We start from the raw sequence: 17,013 nt of genomic DNA, 5'->3' as shown, positions 1-17,013 counted from the left end.
AAGGAGGCGGGATAATAGTGAAGAGCCTGGCTAGAGAAAAAGAAGCAGGCAGCGGCTCGTTGGTCTAGGGGTATGATTCTCGCTTCGGGTGCGAGAGGTCCCGGGTTCAAATCCCGGACGAGCCCGCTACGAGGAAGGGTGCGAGCCTTTCCATTTTGTGGCTTGGAGCCCTCAATTCATTTTATGGGTGGCAGGCACAGCGGGGCCACCAGGGCAGTCTCTCAGAGGGACGAAGGACAAGCGGGTGGGAGCAGGGCAATGCAAGGAGAGGCTGGAGGGGGATGAGAATTGCACAGCGGGAAGGGGTGCACCGGGTAGCAGCTGTGTGTGTGTGTGTGTGTGTGTGCTGGGTATGAGTGTGTGTGTGTGCTGGGTGTGAGTGTGTGTGTGTGTGCTGGGTGTGTGTGCTGGGGTGTGTGTGTGTGTGTGTGTGCTGGGGTGTGTGTGTGTGTGTGTGTGTGTGTGCGCGCGCGTGCTGGGTGTGTGTGTGTTTGCTGGGCGGGGGCGTGCAAGCGGAGGTACAGGAAATGGACCTATGGATCCAGCTAGTTTTTAGGCTGGGGAGGAAGAAATAGATTGCCATGGCAAGTGCTTGAGTGTGCAGCTATCGCAAGCAGTGGTGTTGGGAGGGCAGAGCCGCGCTGGGGCAAACTGGAGCGCGAGGGGGGAACCGGGTCATGTGGAGCCTGCAGGGGGCACAGGGGGCGCGGTGACACATCCAGGGAACCCAACCCCCTCGTGCACCCTCTCTCATGAGCGCCCTGCAATGCCAGCGGGGCCAATGTCAGTGTGCATGGAGGAGAGGGGACCATGCATCAGTGAAAATTAATGATTTCCTCGACTGAGTGTTAACTTACATTCATGCACTGTCAGTACAGAAAGAAAGTGGATCATGTTTTTAGTTTCAAATTCGTCTCCATATTTTGTAACCATGTGTGGAAGTGTACCTTCAATAAACCCAACATTAAATATTCATAAAAATGTTACATTTGGGGGAAGAAGAAAAAGAGGGCTCGTCCGGGATTTGAACCCGGGACCTCTCGCACCCTAAGCGAGAATCATACCCCTAGACCAACGAGCCACTATAGTTAGTGGACTGAAAGTACTGTAAAGGAAGCTAATGTTGGTTCAGGCTACATGGTTCTTCATTTAGATAGGTGTTTACCATGACAGAGTAATTCTATCAGTATTCTATCCTCTATTTGGCATCTTTCAGCAGGGATAATTCTTCACCTCTTTATTTCTTTATTAGTTATTAGAATAAAATTAATAAATTATATAAACAATACTATTATTTGTAATATTGATAATAATATGCATAAAACTGCACAGACTCTTTCATCAAGCCTGAGCAGGTGATCCCTTTTCATCCTTTACACCTATCGTAAGAGCTGCCTTTTCTTTGGGTAAAACCTGACCACTTACACAGTACAAGATCTATGGCCCACTTAAAAGATGAAAGAAAGAAGGGATAAAAACCCACAGAAAACAAGCTGTTATATTAATGGCAAGCAGCAAAATCATTACTCCTCGTTTTATAATAGATCAATATTTAATTGAATAACTATAGTCCCAACCTTAATCTGAGCCACACAAGTGGAGCCCTTATGCTGCATAGGTGTCTGCTTTTATTCAAAGGTATTTTAGGTGGGCACTATCAACCTGTCTCTCAGATTTACAAAGAACCAATTCTCATAGCATCCGAGTGCTGAAGTACAGTTACATAAGAGAGTCAAGAATCTCAGAACAAAAGTGGGTTCTGCTTCTACTATTGCTGTATTTGGATTTTTAAAAATTATTTTAGCTTTGTTATTATGGGTTAGCTTTGCAAATGATAGGGGTTTTCAGTGAGATCTAAAGGCAGTCAGACTAGGTTACATTACAATCTCAGTTTCACCTACAATAGTTTATTACTTAGTATGTTCCCTGACACTTTGCATATTCTGGAAATGATCTAAGGGAAGTGCCAGGGTTTACTACAATGTAGCCTGCAGCAGCACTCATTTTAATACAGAGGATGCTATAATTGACATGGAACACCATTCTAGAAATAGTTTCTCTGCAGAGTACCATTCCAAGGTAGTGACCTGCTGTATGGTATAGTGGACCGTGCAATATACGAACTATATTGCTTGGATTGAGATAGAGAAATTCCATGATGGGACTTGTAGACTTTTCAGGTAGCTCTGTTTGGATCAAAATAGGCCTTTTGTAACTCTGAAGACTGCATCTTGGTGCCCATTTGAGCAATCATGGAAACAGATCATGATGAGATATTGTATTCTAGGACTTACAAAGCAAAACAACAAAACCACCACCAATCTAAGATTGTTACAGCACCTTCTCGTTTGATGTCTTTTGTGAATACCTGGTCTTTATTACCTGAAAAGGGTTGGTCCAGAATAGGCTCCATCCAAGTATACTTGAAGAGTGATGCTGTCACATCGCACAGGGTGAGGTGACCTTTTAAGGAGTTTGGAGCTCAGCTGCCCCTGTGTGAGGCTTAGCCCTCCTCCCCAAGTGAAGGAATGAGTTTAGGAGTCACATGGCAAGGGGAATCAGTGATTAAACTAGGCCTGCAGGGGGCAGCATAGGGAGGCTATACAGGAGGAATCTTGTGTGGAAGTGCTCTGTTAAGAGGGAGGGAATGAACTAGAAAAGGGGCTGTTAAGGAGGCTAGCCAGAGTCTCTAGGAAAGAAAGATGGGATACTTTATGTTATGGGGTAGACATAATTGTTTTGCATCCCAGGATGGTAACCTGTGGGTAGAAGGTAGGTGTGGCTTTCCCTATGATCTTTCTTGTGCAGTGGTCTAGCTGCTCTTGTCAGTAGGGAAAAGTGGGGACTAAGGCCCAGGCTGGGAGGACTGGAAGTTGGACTGAGGTGAAAGGCTGTTTGGGAATTGGGCAAATCTTTTGAGCAATAGTATTTTTGTTGTTGTGTTTCTGTTTGGACTTCAGTTCTGAAAGGGGTACACTTTTGTGACTTAGTTGGAGTGATCTAACTGTATGGAGGACTGGAGAATCATTTGAGAAGGAAAACTGAGGTGTAATACTAACTGAAAATCAGACTAGGTCATGAGTCATGACCTTATTTTAATAGGGTTCTTAGGGGTGCCTTGAGGGGTTTAGTGTGTGGGAGAGAGTTGGTCTGGGCGGGAAGTAGGGGGCAGGAGATTTGGGCCCCTACCTGGCATAGCTCCTGGGGGGCATATATTTCTCTGTGCCACCCTGTACTTGCAGGCACTACACCCATTGCTCCGATTGGCAGCGATTCCTATCCAGTGGGAGCAATGGGGGTGGAGCCTGACAGAGCTTCCCTGCCATCTGTGCAGAGCTGCTTCCTTTCCCTGCCAGCCAGAGCTACAGCTTGTCTTGATTCCTGTTCCCTCTTGTAGTGGGGCAAGCTGGTGCTGGTACTCCAACCACATAGGAGTGTGTGTGTGCACCAAGGCTTGGAGCACCAGCTCACCCCACTGCTGGATGGGAGGGGAGCCAGAAGCCTCATGGGCCAGGTCAAGACAAGCCATGTGCTGGATCCAGTCTGTGAGCCCTAGGTTCCCCAATCCGCATTATAAGAATGAAATCTCAAAGACCTTCTATTTTTCTAATCCACCAATCCTACTACTGCTGGACTAATCCAACCCATTTCAGTATATGAGAGTAAAGTAGGGGGGCTAACCTTCCCAGACACTACACCATCTGGAACAAAGTACCTACAGTTCTGAAAGCAGATTATTATGCATACATGAAAACTAACTGAATTGTGGCCACAGAGCAGAACTGGGACATTTTTCTTCTAATCGGTATTGTCAGATAAAAACTACATTAAGACTGTGTTAAACTTGAGAGCAAATACTAAGTAATTTAAGGTGAAAAGCATTACAAAGATATCTATCCTTAAAACATGCATTATAAATCCTAGAACTAAGGTTAAACTTAAAAGAAATGTAAACAAAGGTTTGGAAGCGCACAATTAAAACATCCAAATGACCTTGATTCTGCCCTATAGTGAGATGCCAATAATCAAAAATTAATTCTTGCCAAAAACATAATTCTATCCTCTGCACAACACCTCTCAGGATCTTGCTTCATTAAATTAAGCAAAATGTTATACTCCTGTCTCCTATCAATCTACACCTAAAGCAGGTCTAGATTTCACTCAAGCCAAACAGTACTCTCATTTCTGTGGTCTCCAGTAAAACAATATGGCCTGACAGTCACTCTCTCCAGTGGAGAAGCTGCTATCTGTGGAAAGAAGCCAGGCTGCTGAAGTAGCACTATGGCTACTCTGCAGTTTGTAGGCTATGTCTACACAGCAGCGTTACTTTGGAATAACCAACGTTATTCTGAAACAACAAAGTCTGTGTCTACACTACAAGCAGTTATTTCGACTTAATGTCAAAATAATGTCAAGCTCGAGGACTTCTTATTCCAACTCCTGTTACCCTCTGGCTACGTCTAGACTGGCATGATTTTCCGGAAATGCTTTTAACGGAAAAGTTTTCCGTTAAAAGCATTTTCGGAGAAGAGCATCTAGATTGGCAAGGACGCTTTTCCGCAAAAGCACTTTTTGCGGAAAAGCATCCGTGGCCAATCTAGACGCGCTTTTGCGCAAAAAAGCCCCGATCGCCATTTTCGTGATCGGGGCTTTTTTGCGCAAAACAAATCTCAGCTGTCTACACTGGCCCTTTTGAGCAAACGGGAGCAGCATAGTATTTCCGCAAAAAGCACTGATTTCTTACAATAGGAAGTCAGTGCTTTTGCGGAAATTCAAGCGGCCAGTGTAGACAGCTGGCAAGTTTTTCCAGAAAAGCGGCTGATTTTCCGGAAAAACTGGCCAGTCTAGACACAGCCTCTGTGACAGGGCATTTGCCCTGCACTGGCTCTTTAAGGGCAAAACCCTAGCCCTAGAGTGAGGGCTGCAAGCGAAGCCCCAGCTGAAGCAGTTCTTGCTAATGAGGGCCCAGCTGGAGTCTATGTAAAGAAGGACTCCTAGAGGGCAAAAGGACTTGAGTGCTCTGGACAGAGAACTGTAGGGACCTGATTGCTACAGAAACAGGTAGCTTCCTGGAGGTAGAGTAGTGTTGGGGAAGGCAGGCAGGGCTGGGGAGGCTCTGGCTAACCAAGCTCCCAGGCAGCAAGGCCTGAAGCTACTGGGGCTGCAAGGGGCAGTCATGGTAGGTAGGGGCAGCAGGTCCACACCCTTTTGCCTGTGATGAGTGGACATTACAGACTGCAGTTTGTCCCTGAGGCAGGGGCTAGATGAAGACTGGTGGTGGGTACAGGGGGACTGGGTGTTCCCTGGGAGAAGAACAGGGTGCCCTGGGGAAGGGAGCACTCTGGAGTGCAAGTAGCATAAACACCAGCCCCTGATGGGGGGGGGAGGGGGGGCTCAAACACTGGAGTTGGCACTGTTGGAGGACAGTGTTCTGAAGAGGAGGCCAGAGACAAAGAGAAACACAGAGGCTACGTCTACATTGGCCCCTTCTCCAGAAGAGGCATGTTAATTTCCAACTTCAGACTAGGGAAATCCGCGGGGGATTTAAATATCCCCTGTGGGATTTAAATAAACATGGCCGCTGCTTTTTTTCCTGCTTGGGGAAAAGCTGGAAAAAAGTGTCTAGACTGGTGTGATCCTCTGGAATAAAGCCCTTTTCCTTTTCCTTTGAAGTAGGAATAAGAGATCCTCTGGAAAAGGGCTTTATTCCGGAGGATTGTGCCAGTCTAGATGCTTTTTTCCAGCTTTTCCCCAAGCTTGAAAAAAAGTGGTGGCCATGCTTATTTAAATCCCCTGCGGATTTCCCTATTCTGAAGTTGGAAATTAACATGCCTCTTCCGGAGAAGGGGCCAATGTAGACGTAGCCAGAGAGACACCAGCTAGATGGAGGGTGTCCAGTGAGCCAAGCAAGCTAATTCTCAGGACTGCTAGCTGGAGGTGCTGAGGTGGTAAGTCTTCCTCATTATACTGGGAGTGAGAGAAGTCAAAAGAAGAGTGTGCTTTCTTGGACTTTCTGCTGTATTGTCAGTGCTAAACGCCAAAATAAGCTATTTCAACTTGAGGTTGGAGTGTTGCGTGGAGAGGGCACAGAGTGGGATATGGTGGGTTTGGGGCAGTTATTGCTCATCCCATGAGTCAATTCCCCAAAAACCTGGGGCAGAAATGAAAATTAATGTGACTGTTAAAATAAATCTGAAGGGTAGCTGCCTTCAGTCTGAGTCCTAAAGTTCTTCTCCACAACAGCAGGGCAAGAGGCATTTACAAAGTGAGAGCTGGGGTATTTGTATAATCCCATGACTCCGGAAGCTGGGGCTTGCAGAGCCACAGCTACAAAGGGTTGGCTTGGCCCCCTGCATTGGTGGCACAGGCCAGGGTGCTAGGTAGCCCATCACACCGGTCATGACCTTCGGAGGAGCAGCCCCCCCCCCCCAGCAGCCTCGCTCGGGCGGGGGGGGGGGAAAGAGTAGCTCAGTATCACGTGTTCCACGTAGGTGGTGGGAAGGGTCAGGGCAATTATCCTGCCTTTCTGATAGGGCGCCCTTATACTGAATGACAGACCGAGTGGCCAATCGCGCAGCCACAGGAAGACGCACGGTGTGGAGGGGGGGAGCGGGACGCGGGAGGTGTGCGCGACCGACAGCTCCCCAGTCCAATCCCCGGGCGGGGAGCAGTTTAGCCCGCCCCTAGGGGAGGGCTGGGCCGAGACCGGGGGGCTGGCACAATGGGGGCAGAGGGAGGCGGCAGCAGCAGGAAAATGGCAGCGGCAGGAGTCGGTGCGGGGGGGCGGGTGTCTCCGGCGCTGGTGCTGGCGGCGGCCGCTCTGGGCTTCTGTGAGTGCGGGCGCGGCCGGGCGGGGCGGGCGGCTCTCGGGGCTGCTGGGGCGGCGGCGAGTCCCGGGCCCGCCGGGTCCCCCGGTCGCTGCGAGGGGCCGCGGGGTGGGGGCAGCTGTGGGGGGCGGGGGCCAGGCTCTGCCCCGCCCTTGCCCCCGGCTGCCCCGTGTGTGTCGGGGGGTTCGGCTGGCAGCGCCTAGCGACACATCCGCTCCCAGGAGGAGCCGTTTTAACGCGTCCATGTGCTTCGGCTCCGCGGGCGCTGTAGAGCCCTGGAGCTGCGGCCAGCAGCAGAAAATCCCCGGGGCGTCTCATCCGCCCCCCAGGCTGCGCGTGTGTTGGGGGGTGCGTGTGTGGCGGGGGGTTGAGGATGCCCCTTCATCTCTCGGGGCTGGGCGCATGGCTTGGGTGCTTCCAGCGAGAAGACGTGGGTGAAGCATTGGGGGTTCTGCCAAGAGACGTGGGTAAACTCTGATCAGTGGCTTGGGAAATGGGGCAACCACTCCTGGGGTGTAAATTGATATACACCCCGGACACAGAATAGACGGATAGTTGTGGGGATACCAGCCAGCGTTCCTGGTAGGCTGTGTGCTTGTGCATATTGGTGCTCCTAACTGAATCTCAGGAGAGAGTCCATTGCCACCTAGCTGACTGCAGAGTGTCTACAGCTAGTTCTTCTCCCCCCACTGGTGGTGCACATAACAATTTATTTTGCACATGGATGGAAAAAATCTGCACAACTTGAAAAGATTTGAGGGAAAAGAAGCTAGCCTGCCACTCCCCTACCGTATTTCTAGTTCCATGGTGTCCAACCAGTTCCAAAGCAGTAGCCACTTACAGTGGCTATAGCAAACTAGCCACACTCTACCAGTCAGATAGCCACCAGTGGCTAGCACATGGGATGCTATGGCTTGGAGTTTTGTAGGCATTGCCAAGTGTCAGTCTCTTGGAGAAAATTCTGTGATAAAGGGACATTGAAGGGAAATTACTTTTAATACTTTATCTGTTAGCAAGCACTAGGCTAATAAGAACAGCCATATTGGGTCAATCCAAGGTCCATCTAGACTAGTATTCTGTCTTCTGATCAGAGCCAATGCCAGGTTCCCCAGAGGGAATGAACAGAGCCGGTAATCATCAAGTGATTCATTCATTGGAGATGCAGTTACTAAAATCTGATGCTTTTGAGTTTCATTGCAATGCCTCATAAAAAGACTAGTTTGGTTTTCCCCTTAAGTAGTTTTACTGCTCGTTCTGGAATGGTGCTTTTCCAAGTTTAGTAGGAATGCATTTAAATATAACACAGTTTGTGTGTGTGTGTCCGTAAGCACTACACAATTATTGTTTAGTTATATTCTGTCTTAAGCCTAACTTTTAACAAATCTTTAAAAATGAATTGTATCAGCCAGCGTAGAGAATAGGCAACAGGGGTACATACAATATCTGTATAATGTTGAAACTTTTATTTACAGTTGTGTCCCAGGACAGATTCTGTGTGGTAGGCATTTTTGTAGAATGTTGGGAAAGTGCAGTAGGTGATGGGTGACATTTGAGAATCAGTGTCCTGTAAGGTGCAGTTAGAGAGACAGAGGGAGACAGACAGACTAGGGGCTGGCTCTGCACCTCTGGAAGGGGCAGGGCTGGGTTAGCAGGCCTCAGTGCAGCCTGGACCAAGATGTGCTATCCTCCCCAGCCCTCAGTCTTGTGGCGCTTTAACCACCACCTTGTTCTCCCTCTTTCCCTTCCCTCCAGCCCATGGAACTGAGTCAGATGACTTTTCCTTACTGTATCCAGGGGATGGCACATGAAAGAATACGTCTTATGCTTGCACATCAGGGCTGTTCCTCTCTTTGGCACTCCAAATGCAGAAGGTGGGGGCCCACAAGAGACCTTGAACACCTTTCCTTTATAGGCTTCTGCTTACAAAAATTCCCCAAGGTTACAGATTCTGTGCTCTTGGGAGAGAGGCTGCCATCATCAAATGTTTAAAAAACAAACAAACAAAAAAAAACCCCTTCTTTTTAGATCCTGGAAGAAGCACTTGAACTTCTTCCAGAGCCTTCTACCCCCAAGCTTTTACCACAAGAGAGCTTGAGGAAAAACAAACTGCAGTTTCTGATAGCTGACCTCTTAGGCATGCATACAGAGACCTGCTACTTCCTAGGACACAAGAATCAAATCATCGCCTCAAAAAAAGATGATTTTATTAATAGAACAAAAAGATATACTTAATAAAGCATACTTAGTTGCTAGGTGTTAGAGAAACTGAGAAAAGAACAGACTAAAACCCAGAGAACTTATTTCTGGGTGTAACTTAGATATAGTGAACTAGGGGCAGGGATAGGAAGATACTTGGATTTAGCGCAGAGATGCTTAACCAAACAACAAAACAAAGAAAATAACTTGATTACAACTAAATAATTTTTTCTTCTATTTATTCATGATACACTTCAAGGTCCAGTCTGCTTCCATGCCCAATATTCCTTTTAGGGATGGTAGTCCTGCGTGGATGAATTCATCTTGTTTCCAGCGGGGGCTTTTGTACATTTCAAAGGAGGAATGCGGAACTCTGCATACAGCGGGAAGTCCCGCTGACTCCGGGCTGTATAGGGGTGCCTGCTTTGAAATGCACAAGAGTTCCCAGGAGGGGCTCTTGTGCATTTCAAAGCTGTGGAAGCCATGCTATTGGCTTCCCTGACCATTTGAATCACAGAGGTGGCAGTTTCAAAGGGGCAGTGGCTGCACAGTTGCCCCTTTAAAAAGCCACCTCCGCACTTTTCAAAGGGGCAGCTGCCATTGAGCCCGGGGCCAGCTGGGGACTTCCCAGCTGACCCCAGGCTCCCTTCAGCATTTTCCCCAGGATTTGAGTTCAGCTGGAGTCTCCAGCTGGCCCTGGGTTCCAGGGAAGTGCTGTGTGGAACCTGAGTTCAGCTGGAGACTCCCCAGCTGATCCCGAGTTCTGGAGAAATGTTGTGGGGAGCCTGGAATCAGTTGTGCAGCTGCTGCTTTAGGGTTTCAAAGTGGCAGCACCTCTGTGCGGAGCTGCCACTTTGAAGTACCCCTTCCCCCCTTGCTGCCTCTATTTCATAAATAGAAGATGATCATAAATTCTTCATAAATTTATTATCTTCCATTTATGAATATCTTCTATTTATTTTAGAGGGAGTAAGGGGGGGATGGGGACTGACTAATCGACATTACTATCTGATAAGCAAATGCTTATCGGACAGTCGACTAGTCTTTAACATCCTTAGTTAATTAGCAACAATTTTAAACTTCAAGTTTAGCCAACAATTCTCAAACTGAGATTAGGTGACAGCCAACTTAAGTTTCCTTTTCTGTACTGTGCATCTCCATACTATCTGAACGTTTCAGAACATTAATGGATTTAGTCTCCTAAATTGTGAGGCAGAGATTGACTTAGGCCTGCTTTGCAGAAGATAACCAAAGCATAAAAACATTAGGGCTATGTCTAGACTGGCATGATTTTCCGCAAATACATTTGCGCAAGAGGGCTTTTTCCCCGAACGGTAGCAGCATAGTATTTGCGGAAGAACACTGACAATCTTACATTAGGTTGTCAGTGTTCTTGTGCAAATTCAAGTGGCCATTGTAGACAGCTGGCAAGTTTTTCCGCAAAAGCAACCGCTTTTACAGGAAAAACTTGCCAGTCTAGATGCAGCCTAGGTGTATGAGGTGCATATCTGTAAACAAAACCTGGATTTCTGACTCCTAGTCTAGTGTCGTCATCTCAATGGAAATTTGTTGGCTAAAGTTTATTGATTTCATTAAACAAAAGTTCACAGTATAATTCAATGGGACATCCATCAGGACTATGCATTTGTTTGACTATACATTTCAGGACCTGTCTTTTGGTTCAGCTAGACCAGAGTAACATGGCTGCATCTCTATCTCTAAAAAAAACCTTGATGACATGTCTCACAACATTCATATAAGTGGCTTTTTCCTTCCAAACAAAATGAAAATATGAGTAATCTGACCTTGCTCTATCATAATATTGTATCTGGGCAAAAAATGCTTTGGATGGTGGAAAGCAGGTTCATCTGTGGAATTAGGAATGTGTACCCATGTGGCCATTAATAGTAGCTTATACTTTGAGGGCAGTGGTCCCCAATGCAGTGCCCGGGGGTGCCGTGATGCTCGCCGTGGCATTTATGCGTTCCTGCCAAGTGATCAGGGCTGGCTCAAGCCATTCTTGTGCCCTGTGTGTGCCCCGCCCCCCCCAGGCACGTGGCGCGTGACTGGCCCCGCCCCACCCCGGGCGTGTGGCATGTGAGCAGCCGCGGCCCCGCCACTTCCTACTCCAGGCGTGTAAGCAGCCCCAAAAGGTTGTGAACCACTGTTTTAGGGTATTAGCAGCCTGTGTTCTATCCACATAGGAGATAAAGAAACAAAACCCAGTGTTACAGGGAAGAGAAAAGCAAAAGGTTTTTGTCCAGAAGGGTAAAAGCTGTACTGATTAACTTTCTTGAAAATGTATTTTTTTTGGTGAAAAGTTCTGGGCTGCTCATTTTGGACAGTGACATCCTCTGCCATAGAGCACTATCCTGGTGGACATGGGAGAGCTGCTTAGTCCTGTGGATCTGCATGTCTTCTCTTCCATCTGCTAAATTTACTTGACAGCTAACTTACTCTTCTGCCATTATTATTTTAATATTTTCATAATATTTAAGAACTTGAGAGAATGTGCAATTGAAATGGAAAGTACTCCCTATGTAGTTGCACAGAGTTCTTTAACAGAGGAAGTCCAAAGTGAACATTGCAAACGAGCTGTAAATCAAGTAAGATTGAACTGCAAGGAGCAGCAGAAATAGTTCACTGCAACATTTGTTTTAAAAATTGCAGTGCCCTAGAGAGGAAAGGTGACTTTAAAAAAGGTCAAGACCACCGGGAGAAGAGTTCTGTGTAGTGTGAAAGCTTGTCTCTTTCACCAACAAAAGTTGGTGAGTAGAAGATACCTCATCCATTTTGCTTTTTTTAAATAAAGTTGATTGAAAAACAGTAGTCCAAAACAGGATAATACAAGAAAGATTCTTAATCTCTCCTTGAAACACAGCAAAATCCTTCTTCATAAGGACACTCAGTATTTGGCAGATATATTAAAGAAAACATTTTCTGGAATTGGATAGATTGGAATTTAATTTTAGATACAGATTCTGTTTTTAGGGACTTTATCTGTTTGAGAATGTGCTTAGTGGCTAGATGTTTCAAGGACCAAGCTTTGCAGGGAATTTAAGACTGCAGATGTTTGGACATCTGTACCACTGGCTGGAAGAAATCCTCATTCAGTTGAGAATCTGTTGCTAACACGTGTTTAACTGAACAGATGTTAGCGATATTGGGAACCCCAAGTTAGGCAACCCACCAACTGCTGACGGACAATTCACAGCATCATGTTGACAAGTTGCTGAGAGCAGGGTTAGATGATTCTGCGTTGTAGGCTGTACCAGCAGTCAGTGGGGTATATATGCTAAGGTCCCAAATGTTGCTAATGCCATTTTAGAAGTAGAAATATCAAAGTTGGAATTTTTTCAGATGTCTGAGTGAAGACCAGACAAGTGTTTTTTTTTTTTTAAATCCCACTGTTATCTTGCATCTAGAGTCTAAGACTAAAGTTTACAAGATATTACCATTCCTCAAGGCAGGGATCAACAAATTATGGAAAACCCTACTCGCCAGACAAAAAGGGACTCACCACCCTCCCACACAGAAAGTGTTTTTTAATGGCATAAATTCCTAATAAGAACAGTAATTACTAATAAGTTATTAATAAATACCACCCAAGTTAATAAATATCTTATAAACCTCTACCTTTTCTCTCTGCTGCCATGTCTCCCCTTGTTCCATCAGCTCCCCTGGTGCCTGCTCCCCCCCAACCCCTCACCCTCCTCTGCTGTCCTGTCTCCTGCCCTTCTCACTGCCCTCAGCCTTCCTGAGACCTGCCCCCCTCCACCAGCCCTTTTCTCTCCCCCCTGTGCCCACTCCTCCAGTAGCCCCACTCTGATCATGGGAGCTGCCCCTCCTCATCCCCTCTCCTAAAACGTCCCTCTACACACCTGCCCTGCCTCTCTCCTCTGGTGCTGGTCCCTCCCCTGCAGGTGTCTGCCCTTCTGCTTCAGCCCCAGAATCCCCTGGCACCTGCACCCTTTTGGTGCCTCCCCCTTCCCTCACTGCCCCTGCCCCCTTTGCCCTCTTTTTCCCTGATACCCACCCCCTCACCACCCTCTGCCCCCGTTCCCCTCATGTCCCTGTGCCCTCACAGATGCCTTTCTCCATCCTTGCCGTCCTCATGCCCACCCTTTCTTTCAAGCCTTCTCCCTGCACCACCTCCTCACCCCTTTAGCCCCCAGTGCCCTTACCTTCTCCTCTTCCAGCATAACCCTATCCCCCTTCCCACTGACACCTCCCCTCCTGCCCTTTTCCTCATTGTCTGCACTTGGCCCCCTGGAATTTGTCTCTTCTGCACCCTGTCCCTTGGTGCCTTCCCCTTTCTGCTTCTTCTTGTCCTGACCTTCCCTCCCCTCCCCTCCCCTCAGCACAAGCCCCTTCCCCATATTTTCCCCTCCCCTCCTCTCCCCACAGCTCAGCCCAGCCCCAGCCACTCCCCCAGGGCCAGCTCTAGGTTTTTTGCTTCCCCAAGCAAAACATTTTTTGGCCGCCCCTCCCCCCTTTTTTGTTGTCTTTTACACGTTTGCATTTTGCAATGGGTTTTTTGTTTGTTTTTCGTTTTTATCCTGGCATTTTAGCCCGATAAATAGCAAATAGCATTTTCATTCGTTTTTTTCCCATAAAGGCGCTTTGAGTGAACTCCCCCTTTCACTCGCTGCTGGGTCACAGCAGCCTTTTCCCTGCCCTGTCCAGCCCCTCCCTGTGGACAAGCACCCTTCACTCCCAACCCACAGGGGGTGCAGGGACAGCACAGAGCCAAAGGGGTGCAGAGAAGAGTGCGGGACGGTACGGGGGTGGCGTGGGGAATGGGAGGCACAGAGCCGGGGGGGAGCAGGGTATGGTGGAGGCATGGGCAATGGGATGCGGAGAACGGCAGGGGCAGAGGGATTGGGGTCTAGGGGCAGTGCAGGGAATGGGCAGCACAGAGCTGGGGGGGCAGGGATTGGGGGAAGCAGGGTGCGGGGTGCAAGGGCGGCGCAGAGCAAGAGGGTCACAGGGAAGAGGGAGAGCAAGGGGTCTGGAGTGCAGGGGAGCAGGGGCGGTGTGAGGAATGGGCGGCGCCGAGACAAAGGGGAGCTGGGGCTGTGGCAGGTCTGGAGCCGGCAGGGTAGGGCCTGGCTGCGCTGTGCGCCGCAGCCAGCTCCCATGGACACGTGGCCAGAGCCGAGCTGCCGTGCCATGTCACACCAATGTCCTGGCGTCCCGCCCCGCCTCCTCGTGCTGGAGTTGCATGCAGGCAGCCTGGTGGCAAGAATCACCGCACTTCCCCCTTCCCAGTGGCGCTCTACTCCTCTGCCGGCCGACGGATTGGATGGGGCCGCGCCGCATGTAGTGCGGGCTTCTGCCAGCTCGTCACAACGGCCCACCGGGCCAGTCCGTCCCTGCACTTGCCAGCTGGTAAAATCTACTCGCTGCGGGCGACTGCATTTGTTGAGCCCTGAGCATGGACATATGTAATTTTTGAAGAAATACGTGAACACATTAAGACACAGGTCAGGTTTGTGGCATTTTTCTTTGATATCCGTGAAATTAATGTTGCACACCTCCCAATTGCGTAATAGGCTTGAAAAAGTGCCATATGTACACCTAAAGCAGTGATCTCCAACCTTTTTAACCACACAATCACTTTTTCAATTTAAGTGCAATATAAGATCTACCTCAAATCCAAATACCCTTGCTCCACTTCCTTCCCACCCCATCTTTTAGGCCTTGCCCCTCTTACACTCCTTCTCTGAGGCCTCACCCTGCTCACTCAATCTCTCTTCCTCACTCGCTTTCACTAGGTTGGTGTAGGGGGTTGAGGTACAGGGTCTGGTCTTGGACCAAGAGGTTTTGGATTGTGGGCAGGGCTCTGGACTTAGCCCAGGGTGGAGCATTGGGGTCCAGGAGGGGCTATAGGATGCAAACTTGGGGAAGGAGTTTGGGTGCAGGGGGACTGGCGTCTAGGGCAGGAGGTTGGGTATAGGCAGAGGTTCAGGGCTGCGACAAGGTTGGACGAAGCAGGTTTGGGCTGGGCACTGTTTAACTGAGATGGCTTCTGGGTGGTGGAGCAGTGGAGCTAAGGCAGGCTTTCTTGTACCCTGGCCCTGCACCACTCCTGAAAGCAGCTGGAGTGTACAGCAATGGCTCCATGGTGTCATGTGCTGCCCCATATCTACAGGCACTGAGCCCACAGCTTCTAGTGGCCACAGTTCCCCATTACTGATCAATGGAAGCTGCAGGAGCCGTGTTTGCAGGAAAGGATAGCATGTGGCAACCCCTTGCTCTGCCTCTCTTGGGCTGCAGGGACTTGCCAGTCAGTTCCAGGAGTAGCAATTACCATAGGGATAAGTACTCCAGTCATGACAGGTTAGGCATTTTTGAGCTCACTATTCAAAGAATTAAATTTAAGCATAAGAGAAATGAAAGGGATGTTTACAGTCGTCGACAAAACTGCTGAGTTCTCTCGACGTTATGTTGACAGAACCCAGCGGCAGTGTAGACGCAGGTATAGTTTTGTCGACAAAAGTCCACTTTTAGCGACAAAACCCTGTAGTCTAGACACACCCTTAAACAGGATTTTGCGTCTCTAGTTGCAAGATTCTGATGGTTTCTGGATGTGTAGATTTTTCCTACCAGTATTAATAAAGTGACACGCACATAAGATAAGGGCACGTGAAGGGGATGTGTGACTATGCCCTCCTACTACTTGCATGCCCAGTGCATACACAAAACATTGACTGAGAGCCATGTGCTCCTTCTGCATTCAATCGAAGTGCTGCTACAACTCAATCATACCCTGAAAATTCTAGATACATGAGCACAGTTCACAAAACTACCCATCTTGGTCACAACAATCTTGTGCCACTAAGATGGAGGGCCACACATTCAACCCACTCAGTAGCCTAGGTTGCCCATTATTCCTATATAATATAGAGCAGTGGTTCCCAAATTTTGATATCGGGGAGCAGCAAACCCATTCACAAACTTTTGATGAACCAGAGACATTTTATTTGCATATTTATTGTGCAAATGATGAATGAACAGGCAAATGAAACATTAGCGGTCCACCAAAAGTGGTCAGTACCAGCCCTAACCCTAGAGACCCCCATCCCTCCACTACCCCCCAGCACCAGCCACTGACCCCAGAGTCCCCTGCACCCAACCCCTCCAGTGCCAGCCTCACACCATCAGAGCCCTCAGTGCCAGCCCCCCTACCAAACACCTTAGTGCCAGCCATCCACCCCTTATAGCCCACCACCACACACTCCCAGCCTTCTGTTTCCAGAGCCCCACTGCACCCAATGCCCACAGAGCTTTCCTCAATGCTACCCTGTCCACAGAGCCCCCCTGATAGCAGCCCTACCTCTATAGCCCCCCACTACTAGCTCAGCCTCCAGACACACACCCTCCAGCACTAGCCCCGCCCTTGGTGCTCCCAGTGCCTGCCCTGCCCCCTCACCTAACCCTGTGTTGCTGTCCATGCCATGACAGGTCTGGGGACCAGGGCTGGGGTATACCACCCAGTGCCTTCCCTCCCGCCACAGCTGTTGGGAGAGGCATGTTCTGCCCTGCCTTTCAGCCAACCGGCACTGATCTGGGGCAGGGTCTCCTCTGGCTGCAGAATAGCACTTCCCTGCATGGCACTGGGTATCCTCTGGAAGCAGAAGCGTGTTTCCCTGCGTGATAGGAGAGCGGCTCTGTGCAGCTCTCCCGCTTGCACAGGGAAGCGTTCTTTTGCAGCCAGAAAAGAACCCACTCCTGCCCCCCCCAGTCACAGCAAGAGCGGTGTACCCTAGCCCCAGCGCCACCCCAGTGGTTGGGAACCACTGATATAGAGAAGTGTTTTTCCACCGGTGGTACCTGTACCCTTAGGGGTACACGAGAGAAGTCTGGGAGACAAGACATGGGGCAACTTTGTTTCAACAGCCTTTAGGTCAGTGGTCACCAACCAGTAGATCAGGATCTACCAGTAGAACTTGGAGCCTCTGACAGGTGATCTTGACTGGTTTGCCCA

At 48.9% G+C, this 17,013-nt stretch overlaps 1 protein-coding gene and 2 non-coding genes across 6 annotated transcripts in view; 2 read left to right on the top strand and 1 right to left on the bottom strand.

Annotated features, from left to right (window-relative positions):
- The first annotated feature begins 53 nt into the window (after positions 1-53).
- TRNAP-CGG (transfer RNA proline (anticodon CGG)) lies at positions 54-125 on the top strand. Its single transcript has one exon. It is a non-coding gene; the product is annotated as a tRNA-Pro (tRNA).
- Positions 126-1,009: 884 nt separating this feature from the next.
- On the bottom strand, positions 1,010-1,081 carry TRNAP-AGG (transfer RNA proline (anticodon AGG)). Its single transcript has one exon. It is a non-coding gene; the product is annotated as a tRNA-Pro (tRNA).
- A 5,596-nt stretch (positions 1,082-6,677) lies between these two features.
- The window catches only part of MPZL1 (myelin protein zero like 1), a 61,336-nt gene continuing 51,000 nt past the window's right edge, over positions 6,678-17,013 (top strand). For all 4 annotated transcript variants that reach the window (XM_089773260.1, XM_075909088.2, XM_089773258.1 and 1 more), the window contains exon 1: positions 6,678-6,830. In XM_089773260.1, the coding sequence (XP_089629386.1) occupies positions 6,722-6,830 (109 nt within the window). In that variant the 5' untranslated portion in view covers positions 6,678-6,721. The remainder of the gene's footprint in view (positions 6,831-17,013) is intronic.

Source organism: Pelodiscus sinensis, chromosome 1 (assembly GCF_052426305.1).
Source record: "Pelodiscus sinensis isolate ZL-2025 chromosome 1, ASM5242630v1, whole genome shotgun sequence".
In the NCBI taxonomy this organism is placed as follows: domain Eukaryota; kingdom Metazoa; phylum Chordata; order Testudines; family Trionychidae; genus Pelodiscus; species Pelodiscus sinensis.
Note: the sequence above shows the minus strand (reverse complement) of the source record. Positions and strands in the feature narration are given on the sequence as shown.